This window comes from Gallinula chloropus (assembly GCF_964237585.1).
Source record: "Gallinula chloropus genome assembly, chromosome: Z".
NCBI lineage: Eukaryota > Metazoa > Chordata > Aves > Gruiformes > Rallidae > Gallinula > Gallinula chloropus.
This window is the reverse complement of record NC_140089.1, coordinates 79,024,733-79,048,296: the sequence shown is the minus strand read 5'-3', so window position 1 is coordinate 79,048,296 and position 23,564 is coordinate 79,024,733. Positions and strand designations below refer to the sequence as shown.

At 43.6% G+C, this 23,564-nt stretch overlaps 1 protein-coding gene across 1 annotated transcript in view; it reads left to right on the top strand.

The window, feature by feature from the left end:
- LOC311203314 (protein unc-13 homolog B-like) overlaps positions 1–23,564 on the top strand; it is a gene marked incomplete at its 5' end in the record, with an annotated part of 223,193 nt that overhangs the window by 177,214 nt on the left and 22,415 nt on the right. The window contains 7 exons of the mRNA XM_084277973.1: positions 4,034–4,160; positions 9,441–9,537; positions 10,339–10,482; positions 10,621–10,698; positions 11,678–11,755; positions 18,248–18,336; positions 22,746–22,898. Of these exons, the coding sequence (XP_084134099.1) occupies positions 4,034–4,160; positions 9,441–9,537; positions 10,339–10,482; positions 10,621–10,698; positions 11,678–11,755; positions 18,248–18,336; positions 22,746–22,898 (766 nt within the window). The remainder of the gene's footprint in view (positions 1–4,033; positions 4,161–9,440; positions 9,538–10,338; positions 10,483–10,620; positions 10,699–11,677; positions 11,756–18,247; positions 18,337–22,745; positions 22,899–23,564) is intronic.

The following is a 23,564-nucleotide window of genomic DNA, read 5'->3' as shown; positions in this document are numbered from 1 at the left end:
CCTGCTTGTTTTGCTTTCTCTCTTCTCCAGAGCAGACAGCTCAGTGTGAAGAGCAGACCTGGCCCTTCCCTCCTTGCTGGCAAAGGCAGCACAGGATGAAGCATTGAGAAATAGCCCAGGTTTCCCATCAGCCCAAACCAGATTGGGTAGACATGTCATGTGGCCAAGACTTGGCTGGCAAGATTATGCTACCCTGGAGTCACTGTAGTGCAGAGGATGTTTTTTCCAAGACACACAGTTAGCTCCACCTCTAGGATGCTGGCTAGTGCTCTGCAGCTGGATAACCTCCTTGTGAGCCCAGTGGTAACTGGAGTTACTAGTTTTCTTGCTATCCTCTGTGAAAGCTCTGTGACCCAGAAAGCACAACCTGTCCAAGCAAGGAGATCTTCTGTTCTTCCTTTGCTAGGGAGATGCTGAAAACCAGTAACAGAAAATCACTGTCATCCTTGGTAACAATGGTCCCGCTTATTTTGGATACATCAGCATGAGGAGAGCTGTAAATTAGAAGCATCTCTAATAAGAGAGACTGAGTAGCCTTGGCGGGCACGACTGAAATAAATAATTTTGCCACATTCTCACTTCTGGCAAGGGGAGGGGAATCAGATGCACACACAGATGACAGCTGTCTAAAGTGTTAACACTTCAGCAGCCTCAGTACCTACAAGAGCTTCTCTGCAGAAATTCATCATTATCTGCTAGAAATTAACCATCAGAAGTAGGCTGGTGATCAAGAAGAAAAATATCCGCAGGTTAAGGATGTGGTGGAAGTCCTGTTCTCTGCCTGAAAAATAGAACTGGGCATGACACTAGCAAGTGTGCTGCTAGGAAGCAGTTCCCTATTAATGCCTTGGTAATATGGCCTCGGTGACCCTAAAAACTCTTCTCCAGTGGAGATTGTTTGCAGATGAAATCTGCTGAGGAAATGTGAGAGACTTACAGAACTCTGAGGTCTTTTCAGGATAAAAAACAGCAGCTGCTGCAAAATATCTGTGCACTCTTCCACTGTTTCTGCCACTAAAATGTTTAAAATCCAGCACGTTATAAAGCAGAGCAGGAATGTGTGAAGTCTGATGGCTCCCCTGCCCTTCACTTTACTGTTTCTAAAACAGGTGTTCAGGGTGTGCTTCTGGCCAAGGTGTTTCCATGTCACCTTCAAGCACCTTAAATGTTTCCCTTTGCAGAGAAAACAGCTGATCAAAACTTCTGTCTCCATTGAAGGGGAGAAAGCAGAGGGGTCTGAGCTGTTTGGCATGAGGGGGTTTGGGGGCTGTGTTGCCTTTCTTTGTCCTCCAGCATGTCTGAGCTGTTAGAGTTCACTTTTGTCTTTCTTCTGTCACAAGCCCCACCTTTCTTTCGCATTCGAAAAGTTCTCTTTTATGGCGGTAAGATCTCTCCTTTTTTCTTTTACTCTCCTGTAGTTTTGCCCCCTTGGTGCCCAGCCCCTCTGTCACTGCTTAGATGGCTGAGGTAGCCCTAGTAGCAGTCCTTGAGCTTAGGCTTCTGTGTCTGCTTTGCATCTTCCTCTTCTGCAACTCGGCGGTGTTTTAAATGTCCTGAGAAACAGGAAAGCTGTTAAATTACTCGCTTTTAGTGCACTGCTTAAGTTTTAGGAAGTAAATCTGGTCTGAGTCCCTTTTTAGCTCCAAGTTGGACCCGGTTCCCTCTGCAGGAACAGTGCTTTCCCCCATGCAGGAAGAGCACCTGGGTGGCAGCCTGTATGGAAGTTAATGAAGTTTTAATTGTCCATTGATTTCTCACTCTGGCAGGGAGCTGAGCAGGCAGCGTTACTGCTGCATTTGCATCCGGTTTCGGATCTGCAGAGAGAGCTTCGCGTTTTCTTCTGCAGTGGTTCTTGAGGGAAGTCAGCAGTTCAGACACTGAGTGTACTCACACTTCCTTAGGGTTCAAGAAAGATATTAGGCTTATTAATATAAAGCAAGAATGGATGTTCCTGCCCTCCAATACAAGAAAATTCACTGTGGAGAGTAAAGGATCACAGTACATGTGAAGCAATAGCACGTGTAGTTTGTCCATCAAACCATCACCCCTGGGGCCTACATCTCTCAGATATTGGACATTTAAATTTCATTAACATGAAAGTTGAGTTTCTTTTTATTTATTTATTTATTTGAGTTGTATCTGTGTGGATCTATAACACATGAATTAGAAGGAAATCTGGACTGCATATTTACAGGGTTTTGCAAACAACTTGCTGGCATGTTTCACTGCTTGGGAGGCTTATTGACAAGGCTTATGAATAATTATGTATTTAAAGTTCTCAGGCTTTTGTGTTTTCAGTTGGATAATTCATAATTTATTTTGTCTTTATTGTGTGTGTTGCTGAAGCTTCAAGAGAGATGTGGAAATATCTTAATGTTTTGAGGTAGTTGCAAGAATTCACATTTCAATTAAGATAGATGATACTGTATGATAAGCTCATCAGGTAACTGATTAGAAAGCTGGAGCTATTTTATGTCATTAAGATGTATCTTCTGCTGATGAATATCTGTAGTATATGTGTTCATGTGTGCATATATCTTACCCAGTTATTTTGGATACTTGGAACAAAGTACTAAATTACAGCCATCCAAATTTAAAAGACAGACTTCCCCCTTTTAACATAGTTGGATCCTGTCTACACATCAGCTGTGGTGCCCTTAGAGAGTTATATCAATAATGATGTGACCACATAAAAGGTAGGAAGACAAGCCTAAAGTCAATTTTTTTGAAAAAAGCCCTGAGCCCATAATCACATATGTTTTAGTCTCATATCTCACATTGTAGTCATGCACCAGCAGCTTGCTGTGGTGCTAGAGGGAACAAAGAAGCCTGACAGAAAGTGTATTCATGCTGTTGAAGCTTGGCAGAAGGAAGGGATGGATAGGGACAGGCAGCACTAGGGAGCAACGGTGAGAATTGGTCAGCTGAAAATTCAGGATCTCAGTGCAGGCAAAAGCCAGCTGCTGAGTCCTCTTAGCAACATGGAAAAGGAATCAGTTTTATTATTTTCAGGGAGGATTTTGAAGAAAAGCAGCGCAGTAGAAGGAGCTGTCTGTGTAAGCCCTTGAGGGGTTGCTTGGGAGAAAGCGTTGAGATGCTTTTGGGAGAACTTCACGAGTAGTTTAAAAGCAGGGATTGTGGGCTGATCAGAGGTGGGAGTTGACTGCTGAAAGATGGTAGTGTGAACGTAGGCTGTGAAAGGCCCTGAGAGCAAAGACATGGAGCATAACACTTCTTGTGAGAGAAGAAGGGGAGCGGTGGTCTGGGCAGCTGAGTATTACAAGTGCTTTAGCAACAGGTGTAGGGGAAGGATCGTGTTTTGGAGGTATGTGTGCTCTACAGGGAGGAACTTCCTTGTCCCAGCACAGCCTGGGTACAAAAGCATAACGTATCCTGGCAGGAGGAGGAGGCTGCTCAGCAGCAGTGAGACAATCATGGCTCACTTCAGTGATCTGTGCTCAGGCAGGCAATACAAATGAGAAAACCTTCTGGAAAAGCCTTCCAGAAAAGAAGTGTCATTAATTTCTCCAAACTGAGGATTGGGGAAGACTCCAGCTCCTGTGTAGCTCGTTTGAATCTGCCTGTGACTCACACTGTCAACTCTAGAGAGCTTGATTGTTTCTGCTCTTGCCTCTTAGGGGATGTAGTGTAACATGTTGGTATTGTTTATATTCAAGAATGAACAGATTTGCTCTCCTTGATTTGTTTCCTGCGAAGATGAAATCTGGACTGTCATATGTTAAATGAAGAGGCCGTAAGAGATTGCTCTATTTTTATTGCTTTGACAATCAGAAAGTCTTTAACAAATAGGAGTGTTAATTGGAGCTACGGAAATAAACTCCTGAGCCCCAACAGTCAACCACCAAGAACTCCTACATGCTGCTAAAATCCCGTGTCACAAAGATTTTGTGGCTCCATAGATGCTTCATCCTCAAAACCATTCCATACTGCAGACGTGCTTTGTAAGACCCTCCTGGGTCCGACGCAGTGATAGTGGTAAATTCAGACCTAACGACTTTTTATTTCCTTGCAGAGCATGAGAAACACAGGCTGTGTAAAAGTGCAGACTATATGAACCTACACTTCAAAGTGAAGTGGCTGTACAATGAATACGTCCGTGATCTGCCTGCCTTCAAGGGAAAAGTGCCTGAATATCCAGCGTGAGTGTGTTTGTCTCCTGTAGGAAATCCCCACGATGCATCTCCTTGTGTCACCTTGAGGGTAGTCATTTGGTTCTCCTGTGGCTGCCTTCATGATACACCATTTCTTCACTTATAATTGTCTGTTTATGTGTATCTTTTTCCCCTCTGGTGTCCTGCCTCCCTGTCCCTGACACAATTCAATCCTTCATGGTACAGTATCTCCCAGCATCACAAAAGCTTTAGCAATGGCATGACCAGCCTTTAAGCCACTTGGTGCCTGCGCTGTCAGCTTTGGTCAGTTATGAAATGCAGACTTCTGGATCTATGTACATGCTTGTGTTAACAAATACAGCTTTATCTGTATGTACTGTATGTATGTATGTATCTATACAGAAACAACATGATTTGTAAGTAAAGGTTTTCTTTTATTTGGTAGGACCAGGTGGTTTAGTTGGAAACATCAGATAAGCAGTTGCTGTTAAGGTCTGAGCAATTGTTTGCAACTTTTGTTCAACTTTAAAAGAACAGATGTCAGACCTGAAGAAGGTTTAGGAGCCCAAAAGGTTGTCTGAATAACTTGGAGAGAATAACATCTAGAGTTCCACACTTGGCCTAAGACAAGACCACGTGTGTTGTTTCTGACCAGTGTTCAACTGGTTTTCAGGGGTTTTCAGTGTGATGGATGCTCCACATCTCCTAAGCAGCATTTCTTTTCCCTGTGCTTCACTGTACCCCTCCACTGGGTTTTGGTGATTTAACACACTCCTCTTCCCCCCCCACCCCCCCCCCCCCCCCCCCTAAATCTTGTTGGCTTCAGTTTGAGCTTGTTATATCCTGCCCTACCAGCCTGGGCATGGAGAACAAACTGTTCCTGTTTTACAAGAGTAAAAGGCTTTCCTCCTGTCCCTTCCCAATCTTCTGCTCATTCCTGTTTGTTTCCAGCTCTCCTTGTAAGTGAGGTTTATTGGCTTCCCTCCTGCTGGGCTGTAGCACCCAGACTTAAATACTGATGTTTCTTCAAGACTTTGCTTTGTATTGCCTCACAGTGCTGCTGTTCTTGTATGCTGGGATGACAGCAGCCTGTTTTTTTTCCTTCCCATGATATTGTCAACTAGTGGTGCTTCCAGTGTGCCACAGGCCAGTCCCCAGGCACGCTTAGCAGGCTGTCCTACCTAGCTGTTCTTCCCATCCTGTATATGACTGTTAACAACTGCCTAAATGTAGCACTTCCCACTTGCCCCTCTTGAAAAAACAATCATCTCACTTGAACTGTGTTTCCAGTTTGGCATTTTGAATTCTCTTCCCATCCTGCAGTGCACACAGTCCCTCCAGGCTGGTGCTAGCTGCATACCAATAGGACTTGAGGCAGTTGGCATAATTGCTTGGCTTGGGCTATGGGCCTGGCTTAACAAATCAGGTCAGCAAGAGGCTTTAGCTCAGTGAATAGGGTGCTGCAGTGACAGTCTCAGAAGCCTCCTTCTCTTTGCTGTGCCTCTGAGTCGGTGCGGTCTCAGGAAAGCCATCAGATATTCTTAATCTCTCTTTTTCTCCCGTGTAATCAGGATAATGATGCTCAGTTTCATTCTGCAGCTTTTTGGAGACTCCTCTGCTCTGCCAGCCTTTGTGGGCAGAGCTTCAGTGCTCGTGTATGTCTGCAGCCACTGGCTCTGTTACTCCACTCTTGTATTTTAGTACAATAGCCACATTGTCAGACACAGGTGATGTTTGTTTCAAACCATAACCCTCACCTGTCACGAAACATCCCCTTGGAGTCAATTACAGCAATGTGCTCTTGTCCTTTGATTTGCTTCATCACAGGTATTTTTAGTCCTGAAGCTTCCTTAAACAAAGGAGTCCATGCATTGAGTTTGCACATCAGTAAACTCTTTATAGGAAACTAAATTACTGCTGTCTGGAGAACAGCCCAGTTGTCTGTCTGCTCAACAGACAAGGCTATCTACAAACTTGCTTTTTGTCTTGAAACTATGAGAAACCATGTTTCTGACAGCCTTGAGACATGATTGAATAAAGCAAAGGCTTCCAAGTATTAAAGCTGAAGTTTTTAGGCTCCCTTTATTTTCTGAAATTCAGTAGCAGTTTCTGAAACTGAAGTAGCAGTGTAGCTGGGAGTGGATCTTCCAAACTTCCCTTCTTCACTTTTTAGCTGCCAGCTAAAATACGTGGAGTGAAATTTAAAAAAAAAACACTGGATTTTTAGATGTGTGAAGAAATGTTTTGTTTTAATGTTGATGTTATTATGTCTGAAATCCTGCCTTATTCTTCTGACACACATCATCAAACACAATATTTACTTCTTTTGGAAACCCTTGCCTCTGCACTCAACAAGGACCTCTGGATGTTCATTGTGTACCCACATGCATCAACACAGCATTCATTTGAACAAGATTAATTCACCTGTAAAGCCTGAGACCACCGGAGCCAGGTTCATGGCCAAGATGAAATTGCTGCCTTTTGTGTTAACATTACTCTTGTGCAACTTGCATTTAGTCACAAGGCAACGCTCCCTTCCCCAGCAGGCAGGACTGAGGCATGTTCTGTGTAAACCTCATCTGCAGAGGTTGGCTGTGCCGTCTTGAGTCAGGCTGTGCTGACCCCTGCAAGCACAGAACATCTCTGAAGCAGCACCATGAGTCGCTGCCTTGTGTGCTGGTGCGTGAGTCATCATGGCGTTTGCTTCTAGATCAATGGTTGAAGCAGATAAGGAAGAAGAGATTTGATATGTAACAACGTTTTGAAGTTATTCCTGCATGAAATCACATTATTTTTGTTAGTTTCACTGCTGGAGAATTCTGAATGTAATTTTTGGATATGTTGCCTTCATAGTGCCCAGAGCCCCTCTCACTTGCTCATCAGCCCCAGAAGTGATAGTAAAACACTGTGAGGGGTATTTGGCCTAAGACAGTTCTAGGTTTGTGCTACATCTCAAAGCACATTTTGGTCCTGAATGTGCCCAGGGACTTGGAAGTATTTATAGATGAACCACATCTCTTGTGTTTTCCTGCCAGCTGATGAAGGACAAAGTTGAGGCTGGCTTAGCAAATTAGCTACAGAATTACCTGACCAAAGTGATTCACTTTGCACTTGGATATTCATCTTTAACCTTTTTCTAGAGATAATGCTTTTTCTAGTGGGAGGGGAAACAAACACTCCACCACCCACTCAGCAGTACCTTTTTTCTTGCTACCTTTATTTAGAGAATTTGGTAAGACAGTAAAATACCCGTGGGTTTGATTTTGTGTGTCAGTACATGGTAGCTGTAAAAATGGGCAATGACTGCTCTTAACAGTGAAGGGCTCTTTTTTACAGATATGGGGCAATAAGTAAGGATGAATGATAATCAGGAAGTGGTTCTACTTCTCAGAGTGAAAACGCTTCTGGCACAAACAAGTAATCCTCACTGTTGTGAGGACATGTGTGAAGTAGTCGGGAACTTGTGGCCTGGGAACTCTGAAAGAGCTGGAAATGTGTAGTTCCTTCCTCATAAACTGCCTGGGTTATCGTCTAAGGATAGAGCTGTAACTTGAAAATGTGCTACTGTGATTTAAAACAAATGCTGAAAGTTCAAGAAACTCCCAGATAGGCTTTAAGGAGCCTGAAGTACCACTGAAAAGGAATTTTTTCGGAACACAGGAGGTCCGTTTGCCTGTGTCAATGTTCCACTGCCTCTGTCTGTATTAAATAGGGCTGCGTAGACAGGTTGCTGTTGGCATTTAACACTGTGTCAGTTACAATTTCCAATATTAGCATTGATGTGCTTTATATTTCAAAGTGTACAGAGTATTTAAGGCTATCTAGTGTGCTCTGTCTGTGAATTTGCTCTTGATCTCCCTGTCATGTCTGGCACACGCTTTCATGTTCTTTGCAAACTCAGCCCATAATTAGCACAATCTCTATGAACACAGCTGCCTGTTCAGAGGAGGCTGTACTCTGTGAAGTTCATATAATAATCTTTTGTGTGGACTGAAATTGCACATGGGCACTTCTTTCCCTTATTTGTGAATGCTGTTTAGTAATATTTGAAATTAAGATTTGCCTCAGCTGCAGTATGCTGGCACTTGCACACAACAAATCCTAGACATACATTTAAATAAAGCTTTGAGTGCTGTGTTGTTGCTTAAACACAGACACACATACCCGCCCCGCTCTCGTACTGTGTGGATGTATCCTGCAGAACAGAGAGTAGAGGGATGACCCGTTCTAAGATCCCATCACTGAGGCTGCTTCTCACTCTGCCTGTTTGGCCAGAGTGGGGTTGTGTAGGCTGTGAAGTTCAGCACAGAAGATGTCTCCAGACACTACCTCATGTAATGCACTGCCCTTAGAAACATCAGTGGCTGTTTCACCAGCCTCTTGGATTCTTCTCTACTGTTTAGCTCATCCTCCTAAGTGAGGAGGAACAGAGACAAACTTTGCTGTCCTGCTTCGAGGACCTGCCTCTCTTAGTGCAAGTCCGTGGCAGACCATGCTCCAAGGCTGTTGGTCCAGCACTTAGCATGACCTAAGTCTGTGCTTCTTTAAAAGAAAATAATGAAAAGCTGCTTACAGGGCTGGCCAGCTTCCTGCAAGCTCTCGCAGATGAGCCATGCTATCACCAGAAGTTAATCTTATTCAGGCACCCTCACAGTGAGATCAGCAGCCTAAAGAAATGGGTGAGTGTTCTAGAGAAGGACTGGGGGAGAACAGGACTAAAGTGGAGGAAACTTCTTACCTTGATTCTCCCTCCCGGCGCTCCAGAAGCGTGTCTGTGTCTGCAGATAAAGTGGCTGAAAGGCCCTGGAAAGCAGAAGCTTCTTTTCCTCCTTTTGTACTCATTTGCAGCTCTCATGTGAAAGATGGTAGATCCAAATGAGCAGCAGGACAGTGTGCCATCTCTCTTAGCATGCAGGGATAGCAGTATTGGAGGTCTCCTTTGACCTTTGCCTGGCACATCGATGAAAGGAGACAGGACAAAGTGTGCTGAGAAGATGCAAAGTTAAAGGCAGTGCTCAAAGGGGAAAAAGAGGAGGGTGCAAAGAAAGAGGAAAGAAAGGGGAGAAGGATAAAACCAGTACAGGACCAGCAATCTGTAGAGGCTGGGCTGGACTGTGTCCTACTTGTCCAGTTCAAGGAATGGTACAGTCCCTGCTCACTGGTACCTTGTGTTCAGGTAGGAGGTGTTTTGGAAACTGTGGCTGCATACACAGGTAACAGCATTCAGAAACGTAATGGTGGCAAGCTTTCACAAGGGTGCTGTCTTTCTTGCTGTAACTTACTGTCTTTCCTTGTCCCTTTTTGCAGGTGGTTTGAGCAGTTTGTGATGCAGTGGCTGGATGAAAATGAAGATGTTTCCTTAGAATTCCTGCATGGTGCTCTGGAGAGAGATAAAAAAGATGGGGTATGTAGGTCACTCTGAGTGGAGGACTTCTCACTGCATTTCTTCAGTGCCCAGAACCAAACAACACTGTAAATTCAGCTGTCATACAAATGGAGGGTGCAGCCCTTTTCATTTGCTAGGCAACCAGGAAAACTTGTTTATTTTAGGACTTTTCTCTACAGGTCACAGAGAGTTGCTCAATAGCAAGGTGCATGTCATTCATGCCTGTCTGTTCTGTTCTGCTGCTGTCAGCCACATGGCGTGGTGCTCCGTCATCTCTCTGTGTTTGTGAGGTGGAACTGAAATGTAAGGCATTTTGAATGTACTTAGTCATGCAGTGAGAATGTGACCTTAATCCATTGACGGAGTATTCTTATTCTTAATGTGGGGAGTGTTCCAGATGGAGAGCAAAAGCCTTCCCATTTGTTCAGTGACTGTTGGCACTGTAGTCTGTGATGCTAATATAAGCATTCTCTGTAATATCTAAATTTTAAGAAAAATAAAAAGTCCCTCTTCACTCTCCTTAACCCTTCTCACATTGACAGGCAAGCTGTGCATTTCATTAAGGGTCTTAACATTATGTGGCATTTCCTTGGTGCTTGTCATGTCGCAGTTGGTGAGGGACAGTAAACCTGTAACCCAGCAGAACTGGCTGTTTAGCTCCTCTGTGACTTTTGGAGAGCTTTGTGACTAACTCTGAGGAAGACTCAGGTTCTGACAAAGCAGTCCTGCCTGCAACACAGCAGATGATGGAGACACCCATCAAATGAGTGTACTTCAGATGTTTCCATTTGAGAGTGACTCTTTGTACTTCTGTTTTAGTTCCAGCAAACATCCGAGCATGCTCTGTTCTCTTGCTCAGTGGTGGATGTCTTCACCCAGCTCAATCAGAGCTTTGAGATCATTAAGAAGCTCGAGTGCCCAGATCCTGTCATTGTTGCTCATTATAACAGGAGGTTTGCTAAGGTAATACCCTCAACATCCAACTGTTTATCTTCCCTCAGTGGGATGCAAAACTGTATGGTTTTTTTTTTCTTTTACTGCATGGAGTTCTCCTGGAATAATAGAAGACAATTAAACAGTGCTCACACCTTGTCTTTGCAGACTATTGGGAAAGTGCTGATGCAGTATGCTGACATCCTCTCCAAGAGCTTCCAGTCCTACTGTTCCAAGGAGAAACTGGTGAGTTGCACTGAGTTTCTCTTCTCCCCTGAGGAATCACGTAGTTGTCCTCATAGAAACAGGTTTCTTGCTTTGCACCTGACTGTGCTGATGGTGCGAATATTTTTCATTGTTGGTTTTGTGTCATCATTCTTATGCTTTTGTAGACTGAGTTCTGTCGTGGCCATAAAATAGCACTGGGTCCTGAGGGTGCTCTGCAGGGCTTGGAGACTCTTGAAATTAACTTCCACTCTGCCTGTCTGGTCAGAGTGTCACAGAGGTGATTAAAAAACACCCACAACCTAACACATGGGTACATGTTGCTCTGTAGATCTTTTACTCAGCAGCACTTAGGCTTTACTGCTGTCTCCATCTAATTATCTTGCTGTTTAATCCTGAATTAAAGAAGATTCTATGGATTAAATTAAAAAGTTCTTATATTTTTGAAATCTCCTTTTTCCCATGCCAGTTTTTCTATCTCCCCCACCTGTATTGTCGATATAACCCCAGAGGGAAGGGTTTGTTGCTCAGATTGCTTGACCAAGCTTGACCTGTCAGGACCCAGATGTATATCTGTATGCAGCTTTGTCTGGCAGTTCCCCTTCTCATCTGGGGTATACACAATTCACTACAGTACGTTGCAGCGTTTGGACACTTGCAGAGCTTGGCAGGAGCTACAGAGAGTTGGGCCTTGTCCTGACACTAGTTTCTTGTCAGCTGGTTCTCTGTGATAATGCTGAGGCAGAAAATACGTTATCAGAGATCTCCCTGTCTCCCCAGTGTGGGGGTTCTGGAACTGTCCATCCCGTTTATTTCAAGCTGGAGATAAAATGACTCGTCTTTTTTAGGTGTGAGTGCTGAAATCTGTGCATAGCCTACCTCCTTTTGGACTCTCAGATGTGGCGGTACTTGGGGAAGGGTGTTGAGGCACAGACTGTACCATTGGTGAAACTGTCTTGGCATCCTGAGCAGTAACAGGCACCCACTTTTGTCCCTCCAGCCCTGCATCCTGATGAATAACATCCAACAGCTGAGGGTGCAGCTAGAGAAGATGTTTGAAGCCATGGGTGGTAAAGAGGTAAGAGCACTGAGAGACTGAATATTAATCATTCCAACTGCACTGTTACTATGTTATTTGCATCATATTAGTTCTTGAAGACTGCAGTCATAAGGGGAGCACCGAGACACCTGGCACTATAGTAAGTACCAGGCACAGCCATGCCTGAAGACTTTTCAACTCAATATGTGTAGAGATATAGGAGAGAATGTTTTGAAGCACAAAATAGCGTGGAGAAGGAAAGAGAAGGCTACGTCCTGTGCTCACATGTGGGCATGGCTGGTGGCTTAGCAACTTTGAAGACAGACAGACAGGTCTGAGAAGATCTAACATCGAATCATTTTATGTGGCATATAAATGTGATGTGATATAAATCCTCTCCCAGAGCACTGTTTCTGTTCCAATATAATCTGTGTGTCTTTTTTTTTTTTTCTCCCTCTTCTTTTTTTGTTGCCTTTCAAGATAAGGGAAGATGAAGAAAAGGCTGCTGATTCTGATGTTAGGAAAATTTTATTTTCAAATCCTAAGTGCATTCGGGTTGGTTGTGTTGTGGTAGAACCTGTGCTATGACCTATATGCCAAGAGAAAAGTCAACTTTGCTGCTGGGCAGCTCAGTTTTTGCCTGTATTGCTTTTCAGATCTTTCTTGTGCTCAGTGGCAGAATTCTATGAAGTGGCAAAAATCTTAACAAATAGAATTAATCCATGAGGCAAGGAAAATTGCTGTCAGTCTTTTGTGTGTGGCGTCAACAACTGTAATTTCTGAGCCCTGCACCAAGAGCTAGAATTATGTGCTCCCAGCTGTAATACCAGCTAAACACTGCTTTTTTAAGGAAGAAATAAAGTTGTGATGAAGTATTTCTGAAGTGGTTTGTAAAGTTTTAATCCATGTTCACTTCATTTTCCTAAAGGGATTTTATTTATTATTTTTTTGTCAATAGTGGAAGCCATGAAGTTGGGTTACCTTGTATTTCAAATTGAAAATACCTTCTACATCTTGAAAATGTCACCGGATAGAGTGTTAAATAAAAGGAGAAAAGAACTATTTATTAAGACTGCCAGCTGCTTTTCCTAGTCTAGAACTCTTCTCTGCATTCTGCCCTTAAAAACCTTCCTCAGGAGGTATAGGTAAGGTAAAGCAGAGGCGATCACACCACTTTTCCCCTGCACAGTGGAATCAAAAGGAAAAAAAAAAAACAGGAGAGGAACCCAAAGCAACCCTGTGAACATTAAAAACACACAGGAAGAAGCCAGGCAAACATTCTAGAAGCTGTTTTGTGGAAGTGATTTTATTTTTTTTCTTTCAGATGCTGCTTGTCCACTTCAATAGGCTGCTGCTGATCACCAGAAATAAATTGTGTTGTGTTAGGTGCCTGCATTATTTGCTGTCCCCAGGGGTTTCCCTCTTGGTGACTATGCTGTACTGTGCTTCTTCACTTGAAACCTGCCAGGTCGTCTGTTTTGCTAGAGTAAACAAGGTCTTGTGCTAGTTTGAGTAGTCCTTTCTCTGATGTAGATTGAACCTGGCTAGTGAGTAGCAATTGGTGAGGCAACAGCTTGGAAAATAGAACATATAGACAAACGTGCTGCTGGAAATGCATGTATGGGTTTTATCCTCTCCTTTAGGAAGGGCAGTTCTCACTTTCTGTGACAGATTTGATTTATATTTATTTATGCATCACACAGTAGCTTGTAGAAATGTAAGCATTGTCCCAACTTCTTTACCCAAAGAGGAGCTGCTTTCTTGGAGGAATCAGAAAGTAACAAGAGTGGTATGCCACAGTTATCTTGTTCACCTTTTTCTGTACTCAGAGATGTTTCTGAGAACTCGGTACCAAACACTCTGTTGTTCGTGTGGCAGGTATGTTTGATGCTCTGTGTGTGAAGCCAGAACTTGGGGACTGATTTCAGTTACTGTGTTCTTGTGGCTTCATCTGATTCATAGATCTATCTCCACCTGCAGCTGTAACACTGCACAACCCTGGAAAGCTCTGAGATACTGCTGCTACCTAGTGCTCTTCACCAGTGGGTCTGAGACATGGTCCTTTGGAAATCTGTGTCCTTTCTCTTGTGCAGCAAGAGAAACAAAAGGACTCACTCTCAGTCACCCTGAAGTGTAGTGCTGTAACATGGAACACGAGTGCTTGCCCAGTATTATTTCTTGAGATTGGGCTCCTCAATGTAGTGCCTTCCTTTTTGGTTGTTGTTCTCATTGGTTGTGGGGTTTTTGGTTTGTGGGGCTGTTTTTATTTTTACCAAGTGAGGAACTTTGCTCCCAGCTCTCTTATTCTTTTTTCCAACTGTAGTACTGAGAAGGCACAAAATAGGGCAAAAATTGCCCAGCATCTCTGGGTTTAATGTGTTGACATCATCATAAGAACAGCAGGAGAGCTTTAGAGGGCTCTGAATGGAGGGATTCTCTTGAGTCCATGCTTGAGATCCAAGGCATATTTATATATATATATACACACAGACACACATAAGTATCTTAAATGATTTTTAGGATTTATAATTAATGCTTTTATTTCCCTCCTGAGCTGCATTGATCTCATGGGATCAGAAAAGCTTCACTGTGGCTCAGTAGTATTCTCACACATTCATTTCCAAAGCCTGTTTTGGAAAGGCAGTGTTTACAGTCCAGCATGTAACATTAAAGGCATAATGGACAGTGGAATCAGGGTGAGTCCAGGACAGAAATTGGGTGCTTGAATCCTTTGAAACCTTTGATTCCTCTGAATCATCTCCAATACACCCACAAAATGGAAATTGTAATTTAGCTCTGTGCTGTAGTGGGCTGTATAGATTTATTGCTGGCGTTTGCCTGAACTTGGTCCTGTTTTGTTTAATTATTCATACAATCTTTAGTAAAACCTAATGTGACATGCATTTTCTACCCACCTCTGCAGTTTTCTTGCAGACTACAGCCTGCTTTGTGCGCTGTCCCTGACACCAGAATAAGACTTTCTCATTTTACTTGGGAGAAATGGCTTTCTGCAGGCCATTATTTCGCTTAGCTTTTCATGAGTTATGAACTCATGGCCCTGAAATTAAAAGGTAATCTAACGCATTGCCCACTGCTGCAGTCTAGGTGTGCTGTGGAAGCTTAGTTGAAAGCATTTCTACACTTTTTTTCTTCTTTTCCAAAGCCAGGCATGTGGGGTAAGTATCAGAGACAAGCACTGCCTAGGGAGCCCAAAGGATTAGCAGCAGATTGTCATTGTACAATGCTCATGCCTTTGGTTTCAAGCTAAACTGTACAATTAACGCTTCAGGAAACTCTGCTCTTAATGCTCAGCCAAGGTCAGCCCACATTTTAAACCCTGAGTTAGCCACCTGGATAACAAATTGCAGGACAGCTTAGAACCAGCCAAGACTCAACAGGAATGTTTTCAAAGGATTCTCAGTGTCTACTGATTGCTACTCCTTAGCATCCCACATGCCACAGCTAAGGCTACCCTCATATTTGAAAAGCTGGCAGCTGTTTGGATTCAGTGCTCCACATTCCTTTAGTCTTGAGTCCTATAGGAAAGTGGGAAAATGCACAAAAATTCAGTGCATCTCCCTAAAGGGAGATTGGATCTGTGGAGCTCCCTTCCTCACCATCACCTCTGTGGAGGAGAGCTCCCAGGATCTAGTGGAGGGAGGCCAGACAGAAATCAGTAACTTCAAGCTAGAGCCAGATGAAGTCTGTGATTTACATAAAGCTAAAATAGGATCGCAGGGCAAAGTTTTCTAGCTATCAGCTGCACATTTAGTCTAAATGCAGCCAATTCCCACTAGGATTGGAGCACTTGCTCAGAGATGGAAGCCACCTTGCTGTAGGTACTGTCCCATCTTTTGCACAGAGAACTTTTCACTAGCTTTCTTCCTCTCAGTTCTCTTTGAAATACGACAGTGACCCAGCTGCCCAACAGCTTCTGCTTCACCAGCCAGATGTATCATGCAGTCCAAGCAGCATTTCCTACTATCAGTGATAGCTGATGTGCTTAGAATTCATTCGCTGGGCAGCAACAGCAAAACACAGGCTGCTTCTCTTGAGCGCTGTTATCAGTGCTTCACCATATTGGCAGAGGAGGGTTTGCAGTTACACAGCATGCTGCAGGGACTCTGATACCTAATTTATATATGTGAAGCAGTGGCACATTTAATGGAACTAAATCACAGTCAGGTAATTCCCTGAAATCTGCTTTCAAGCCAAAGCATGCCAACACCTTAGCGCTAACGATCAGTAATGTATTATGTGGACAGCTCCTTCCATAATAGGAGCTGTTCAGAAGAAACAGCCTTTCTACGGTGACAGAGGTGGATAATGAACCAGAACGCTTGGCTTTGGCTTCCTGAGTGTGAGAGAGGGCACCTCAATGTTAAATCTGTCTTGCCAGTTGCACCCAGAGAGCTGTGAGCTCGTGTTCTGTAGGAGAGAAGGTTCCTTGCCACAGATAATGGAGCTCATCTTGGCAAAGCAGTTCTCCAGCTGTCCCTCTTGTAGTACAAGGCTGGCAATTGGCCTTTCCTCTGTTTCTAAGAAAATCGGTTTGCAGTCAGCAAGTACAATAGCAGGGAGAGGCTTAGAGGTAGTTGGCCAGCTCTCCATGTCACCTCACAGTAAAATAAGGTATTAATTGTGTGACTCATGAACCAGGGCAATAGGTTCTTGATCTTGACCTCAGACATCCTCTTGACCTGTAACACATGCATCTGAAAGCTTATAAAGCAGAAGTCAGTAGTGAGGAATAGATGTCTTGTGCCAAAATTCTTCTGGCTTTTTTTTTTTTTTCCTGGCTGGTAAAGCAGTTACTTGAAATGATTTGATGAATCATGAACTGGTCCTGCCTCAAACCTACCAGAAATGGCCAAAATCTGAGGAGTGTTCGTTGCCATTAATTGTAGGTAGCAAACCAGTCAGTGTGTGACTCATTGCCCCTTTACACAGTAGGAGAAGGGAAGGATAAATGTAGGGGCAAGACAAAGCAACAACAACAGATGCTGGGGTGGGTTTTTTTGTTACCTACAAGTCTGGCTAGAATGACTGCTGACTAGCACGACATTAGGTTCCTTCTGCCGTCATAGAATGAGGGAGTTACAAAGGTAATAGGAATATAAATTCACTTTAATAAAGGAAAAATAATCACAGCTAGCAATGTCTGTAGTTATATGGATTAAGTCATCATAATTTGCTTCATCTTTTTTTTTTTAATATTTAAAACATTCTGATCCAGGAGTTTTATTAGCAGCATTTCAAATGCCTAATAGAGTCCGTTTTCCATGCCAGCTTACAACAGGAAAATGAACGGATCTGATTCCAAATCCCCTAAGGCCTGGCTTTCTCTGACAGATGCTGAGGAATATGAAGAGGACTTCAGCACTGTATATAGAAGTGGGAACTCCTGTCATGTTCAAATCCAGTATAGCTGCATGTGTGGATATTCTGTAAAAATCTGACCTGATTTTTAACCACTCACTGTACTGGCATCTGGCTCATTAGGTTTGTAAATATCTATTCTGCCTTAGAGGCAGGGCTGAAGCTCTGAATGCCAAATGCAAGCATTTCTGGGAGGTTTTTGTTTCACAAGCAGCTTGCCTGCCTGCAGACAAAGGCAAATCTGTTTTACAAGTTACTTTTTGAGAGCAAGTGGTCCCAAAGCATTCAATAGGTGTCGCTCAGTATAGACACAGGTAGGTTGCTCAGAAGTGACTCTTGAAGGCTGGAGGGATGACTACAGCTGGAATGCAGGGCACTGTTGCATGTAAAAGCAGGTGGCTTTGGGCTGTTAGTAATGGAGTAACCACTTTCTTACAGCATGTGCCAAGGTGTCAGCGGCATCCATGCAGCGCTTGGGGCGCTTGTTTGTTCTGTGACATCTCCTCTGAACAGTTCCATACAAAACGCTATCTAGCCCCGTGTGACAGTGGAGCTACTTGTGCTCAGTACCTGAGTCTGAGATTATGCTTCCCAAAAGTGACCAGTGCACAGCAGTTCCTGCCTTGGGTTTTCAAAGTAGCTGGGGTCCAGTCTCCTGAGAGCCATGGCTGGGTCAGTCTTCACTTTGAATACTGACAGCAGCGCGAAAGGTGAAATAACATCTTTCAAGACCATACATGGAGAAATGCACAAAAAAGGAACATCCAGTTTGAAACCCCTATCTCCTCCTAGGCTTAGAGTGGTGAAATGACCCGTGAGTCTGAGGAAATGCATAGTGCTTGATTATTGCTCAGCCTGCTTACTCTGTTGGCCACGGGGAATTCACATTCACTTTCCTTCTCAACTCTACAAATATCAGAAGGGTATTGCAGCCTGGGGAAACCACTGGCTGCTGTTTGGGGAAGTGTCTGTTGATGAATTCCCAGCTTCTTTAACAGCAGCAGACAGTGGAGGAGAGCATCCTAGCTGGCAGAGTCCAGTGGCAATAGTTCACCTGCTTATTAAGAGTGGCTTCAACAGTAAGTTAGAGCGTGGTGAAGAGCAGCAGACTGCCCTCTGGGTTCAAGCTAAGTGCTCTTCTTTCATCCACAGTTGGATGCAGAAGCAAGTGACCATCTCAAAGAGCTCCAGGTGAAGCTGAACAATGTTTTGGATGAGCTGAGTGCTGTGTTTGGTAACAGGTGAGTGCAATGAGTTCCCTGCTTTTCAAGGACTCCTTTATTTTGTCTAATCTCATTCAGTCAGGTGAAAAAGAAAAAAAGAAACTTGTGTAAACTGCATTATAGTTTTCTTCTTGTTGTAAATTCATGGTCTTCCAAATACTGAGACCTTCTAGAGAAGTGAGAAATGGTGTTAAAGTCTCTCTTTGCTATATTGCTCTGCCTAGAAATGGTAACATGGAGATCTCTCAACTGTGAAATGTGTTTGAATTACATAGAGCGATTTTTTCTCTGTAAGTACTGCTTGTCAGTAACAGAATTGCCTGGTCCTTTATTGCTCAGAAGGCATTTTCAGCTTAGCGTTTGTGAAGCAACATTCTTGTTTAAACGTTCTGCTCTAAATGTATGAAACAGCTGACTGATTTCTGATTGTTAAATGAGTATTGGAATAAGAAGGAAACAGGGGCAGAATTGGAGATTGACTTGTTCTGATGCTGCAGTAAATGGTATTTTCTGATGTTTCAAGGGGAGGAGCTCTTTAAAGTATTGCCAGAGTAATTGGTGGCAATTAAGTTTTATTGCAAATCATGTTACCATTTACCTGAGGATAAAAATGTGCTTGACTTCATAATAATTTTGTAGTGAACCATAAAAGGTGTCAATTAAGCAAAATCTAGAAATACAGGGTTCCCAACTGATGTGCAAAACCAGCCGCGCCTCGTCATAAGCCCCATTCATTTCATGTTGTGCTTTATAACAAGATTAATGCAGGCATGAACTGTACTATAGCTGAAACGTAGGCAAGGGGAATAAAGCAAATTGTACCAACTTGGCCTCCTACAGTCTGCAGATTTGCAGTACTTATGACCAAAAAATCACGGTGGGATTTGTTAGGGACTATTTGGACTTCAGCACACAGAGATAAGTGAGGAAGGAATTGCCACTGCTGGTAATGAATGCTATACCAAGAAATGGAGATATTGAAACTGCAACTGATTTGCATTGATAAGGTTCATCATTGGATTGAGGATAAGTGACAAATCATAATTAAGGGGTGAATTTTATCACCTGAAACCTGTCTCCATGGTGTCACTGTTAGAAGACAATGTGGGTACAATCTTGACATTTGCAAATATGATTTAAAGAGATTATTTAGTATCAGCATACATACCAGGGAGTGTTTTAGAGAGATGTGCCAGCAAGAGATTTAGCCAGTCAGGTGGTTCAAATCCTTTGCTCATTCCTTACCAGTAATAGGGAATGAAAAGCTGCAATTTACAGTGTAAGTGGGATCTTCTAAGGGATGTAAATGTGGGAGTTAAGATAGATACCCACTATATTCTGTGCAGAGCCTGTAAACAGTTGGTCCTACAACACTGTGCATAATTGGTGCCGCAATCTTAACTTTTCTTCATCTATATGGTATCGTTGTGCCTGCTGGGAAAGAGGCACACGTTGGGAGAGCCTCACCGTCTCTTTGCTGAGAGAAGATTATGTCTGAACAGAGAAGGATTTTCTGCTTTCATAGAATCACAGACTGGTTTGGGTTGGAAGAGACCTCAAAGTCCCACACTCCCCTCTACCAGACCAGGTTGCCCAAAGCCCCATCCAACCTGGCCTTGAACACTGCCAGGGAGGGGCTAGTCACAGCTTCTCTGGGCAGCCTGTGCCAGGGCCTCACCACCCTCACAGGGAAGAATTTCTTCCTAATATTTAACCTAAATCCACCCTGGTTTAGTTTAAACCCATTCCCCCTTGTCCTATCACTCCATGCCCTTTTAACCAGTCCCTCTCCAGCTTTCCTGTGGCCCCTTCAGGTACTGGAAGGCTGCTGTATAGTGTCCCCAGAGCCTTCTCTTCTCCAGGCTGAACAAACCCAACCAACTCTCTCAGCCTGTCTTCATCGCGGAAGTGCTCCAGCCCACTGATCATCTTCATGGCCCTCATTTCAAGAGCTCCATGTCTGTCTTGTACTAGGGGCCCCAGAGCTGGTTGCAGATGGGGTCTCATGAGAGTGGAGTAGAAGGCCAGAGTCACCACCTCATCTGCCAGTTCCCTCAGGACTTATGGATGCCTCTCATCAGGTCCCATGGACTTGTGGCTTCAGGGTCCTTAGATGTTCTCAAACCTAATCTCCTACAGTGGGTGGATCTTCGTTCTCCACTCCTTGACTTTGCCTTCTGTGACTTGTAAGGTGTGGCTAGAGCCCTTGCTGGTGAAGACTGAGGCAATTAGGTCATTCAGTGCCTCATTCTGTAGAAACTTTTCTTCTTGCCCTCCACATCTCTGGCCAGATTTAATTCTGTCAGGGCTTTAGCATCCTTTTTTTTTTATAACCTGTACATTTTCTCTTGTCTTCCTCTTGGCACCTATAGAAGCTTTCTGTTTTGTCCTGGACACCCCTGGCCACATAAAATTCAGGACTTTTGCCTTCCTAATCTGATCCCTGGCTGCTCAGACAGTTTCTCTGTATTCCTTCCAAGATCCCTGTCCTTACTTCTACCCTCTCTAGGCTTCCTTTTTCTGTCCGAGTTTGCCCAGGACCAATTTGTTTGTCCATGCAGGCCTCTAGGCTTTTTTGCCTGCCTACTTTTTTGTTGGGATGCATTGCTCCTGGGCTTGCAGGAGGTGCTCCCTGAATGCTAGCCAGCTTTCTTGAGCCTCTCCCCTCCAGGGCTTTGTCCCATGGGACTCCACCAAGCAGGTCCCTGAAAAGGCCAAAGTCTGCTCTCCTGAAGTGCAGGGCAGCGAGTTTGCTATGTGCCCTCCTGGCTGCCCTGAGGTTCTTAAACTCCACCGTTTAAGGCTTTTAAAGGGTATTATAGAGAAAAACAGTCTTGAAAGGATTTGTATTTCATGCCGGGCTAGCTGCTGTTTTCTTCTCCGAGGCTGTAGGAGTGATGGAGGGCACTCCTGTGGGAATTAGGGAGCAGAAGGCCTTGTCTGACAGGTGAGGTTGTCGTTTAACTTGCTGCTGCCAAGGTCTCCTGTTGTACAAGCTTCACTTTCAGGTGAGCCTGTTGTTGCATTAACTGATTTATCACTTTTTATAATTGCTGACAATTCCACCTCATTAATTTTTCACTTTTAAGGGATTCTGTTATTTTTCATCCCCTGGCTGTGGCCGTACAACATCTTGAAGCAGGGTCCTGCAATTGATGCAGTATTTGGGAGAACTGTGGGTAAGATTAGCCTGTAAGAGCGTAGGGACTGTCAGCAGTACAGGAAGTTATTGGTACTACTTTATTTAATGTGAATTATGTCTGTAGTTAAGAATTTGTTGTAGGCAAAACTGCTGCATGCCACTCTGCTAGAAACGGGGAAGGTGGAAGCAGAGGTTGCACAGTGAAAGAGCTTTGTGCTTGCTCTCTATAATTGAGAGGCAGGTTCGAAGTGACAGGAGGGACAGTGAGGCTGGGGGTGGCAGTGCAGTAGCGGAAGAAGGTAACAGTGTCAAGCAGGAAGGTACTAGCCAGGGTTTGCATGCTAGCACCCACCCCACAGATGTCCTAGGTGACTCATGCAGCAGAAGTTCAGGCCATTTTTGTGGGCATAAAGCTGAATTCCAAGCCTGTGTTCCTGCTTTTAAATATTTTCCCTAGCTCCTAGCACTGACTTCTCTTCTGGTCTCAAACCTTTGTGCCATTAGTAGATAGCTAAATGTCACTTGTTATGCCTGTTGTTAGTAACTGTTCTTTTAAATGTCAAAGCATTTTCCCTTATTCACTGAATTGAAATGTTGACAGCTCTGCTGATCTATTCATCATTTTCAACCATTGTATTATTTCATTTTGAACCTTCTTTTAGCAGTAAGAGATGGAACAGTTACTGTGATTTAATGGCTTGCATGTCACATCATTACGGTGGCACTGCTGGTTTCACAGCTGAGCCCCACATCCCATTTTGACATTTTGATGTAGCATGGACTCTATGGCAGTGGACGAGTTTCAGCCTGCATTCAGGCTGTCCCCCTTATTTTAAAGACTTAGCCTAAGGTGGGCCTTAACCCTGTTACTACCGATGGACTCCTGGGTGCTTGGAGTTGTGCATGCACTGTGTCGATGCTCCGTGCTATATCCCAGTCTCTGTGGTATAACAGCCTATGTAGAAAGCAGAGATCCTGCAGGGTGGTATGAACTAAGAATAATGGTGTTTCTTGAAACCAGGAAAGGATCATAATTTTTTTTTTGCAAGCTGAATGAACAAACCCCTCTTGAATGTGACTGTGTCTTGTGTGCAGAGGTGGCAGGTCTGTTGTTGATGGGCATAAAGAGCTGGATAGCATGCCCCTTGGTAACAAATACAGTAACAAAATGAGCAGCAAATCTCGAGGAGGAAGAGTGTATAATGGTTTATGGACTTACTGCATTTTGCCTTGTGTACTAGAGCTGAGATATCTGCCACTGATAGTCTTGGTTTTGCCTCTTCAGCTTTCAGACTCGTATTGATGAGTGTGTCAAGCAAATGTCTGATATCCTCTGCCAAGTGAAGGGGACGGGAAATGTTGCTGCTAATGCCAGAAACACAGTTGCACAAGATGCAGATAATGTCCTGAGGCCACTGATGGATTTCCTGGATGGAAAGTAAGCAAGTGTTCAAGTATATGTTACACATACAGTGCATCGGTTTGGGAACAGGATGGGGGAAGGAAAAATAGATCCATGTTCGTGGATTGTTCTTGAGATGTCCAGCCTCTGAACTGTCAGGAAGAATTAATGGCTTTCCTTCCTGTATCTACCTGTCTCTGGAGACATGGATCACCTCTTCAGCCTTCATTTAGTGCCAGAGCACCTCTCAATTCTCTTTTCTCCCTCTGGCAATTACAGCAATCAGCAAAACACCCTGCTGATCAGGTAGTGGGAAAGACTGAAATTCTAAATTCACTAGCTGCGGTTTTTTCCTATACAAACTGTACTGTAGCCAATTAGCAAATGTATACTATACCAAACAGCAACTGCAAACCATACTTACATACTTGAATACTTACATACTTTAATACATATACTACTTAGTATCCTAGACATATTGTGTTCCAGTCATACCTGGTGCTGTTCTGACTAGAAAATAAGCTTCTGAACTACGTGATGTATGTAAGCTTGATCCATTGCTTTAATTAACTGTTGCCATTAACACCATGCACTGTGATTCACTTATATAGGGACTTTTTGTGACTAACTGCACATAATTCTTGATCTACAAAGAATAGGTTTTAATCATTGTAGAAGTTAAACTTCTTGATGACACATAGC